The following is a 919-nucleotide window of genomic DNA, read 5'->3' on the forward strand; positions in this document are numbered from 1 at the left end:
TTTTTAGAAAAATCATGAGCATCAAATATGATACAGCAGGATTTTGAGGACCATTTATTTGTTTATCTCTCGATAATCATTATATTCCATTATAATAAAAACTACAAATATTTGATCCTACAAACAAGCATTAAATTATCAACTTACTAAAATATGCTGTATTATTGTGAGATACAGAGTGACAACTAAAATTGATATGCATCTTTTGCAAGTATGCTGTACTATTATAATTATTTATATTACAAGCTATCCGAATGACAATCTTACTTTTTGGTCATATAAACAACAACATCTGTACCAATTTGCTCAGTTTGGGCTTTTGAATAAAAATAATGTGCTTTTTCTCCTTCAGTATGAGCTCCATATTCTTACTGCATCATTCTATATGAGCCATAAGAGTCTGATGTATCAAATATGACACTCAAAAATTTCCCCAAAATTTTTAAGAAAGGTTTTGTCTAAAGGTAAAAAAAACAAAAACATTTAATGTAGAAAAATGTAGATTTTTCTGACTATTATTCAATATGTTAAGGCTTTAGAGTGCAGAATCAAGACGTTTTTCAATAAATATCACAATACTAAGAAACACATTTTATGGCTGTTGTGATTCATAAGTGCTAAATCTTAAACGGAGAGCCCTGGAGTCCGATGACGAAGCAAATGGATATGTCTGGCAGTGTGAATTGCTGAGGTCACTCACGGTGGTATCCTGATTTCTTCTGCAGGAGCGTCACGGGACATTCTTTGTGAGCCAGTAAAAGCTGCTTCAGCTGGGCCACCTCGCTGCGCAGAAGAGTCACCTCATTCTGGACAGAGAGAAAGAGGCACGTTACCCGTCAAGATCAATGAGGAGGAATCAACAGAAAAAGATCACTAGCTCTTCTTCATTTAAGCTTTTTTGGGACACAATTATAGCTGC

The 919-nt window shown here is 34.4% G+C and overlaps 1 protein-coding gene across 2 annotated transcripts in view; it reads right to left on the reverse strand.

The window, feature by feature from the left end:
• Nucleotides 1-689: 689 nt before the first annotated feature.
• atf2 (activating transcription factor 2) overlaps nt 690-919 on the reverse strand; it is an 18,544-nt gene continuing 18,314 nt past the window's right edge. For both annotated transcript variants that reach the window (XM_016292659.1, XM_016292660.1), the window contains exon 11: nt 690-806. In XM_016292659.1, coding sequence (XP_016148145.1) covers nt 693-806 — 114 coding nt within the window. In that variant the 3' untranslated portion in view covers nt 690-692. The remainder of the gene's footprint in view (nt 807-919) is intronic.

This window comes from Sinocyclocheilus grahami, unplaced genomic scaffold (genome assembly GCF_001515645.1).
Source record: "Sinocyclocheilus grahami isolate Dianchi unplaced genomic scaffold, SAMN03320097.WGS_v1.1 scaffold290.1, whole genome shotgun sequence".
In the NCBI taxonomy this organism is placed as follows: domain Eukaryota; kingdom Metazoa; phylum Chordata; class Actinopteri; order Cypriniformes; family Cyprinidae; genus Sinocyclocheilus; species Sinocyclocheilus grahami.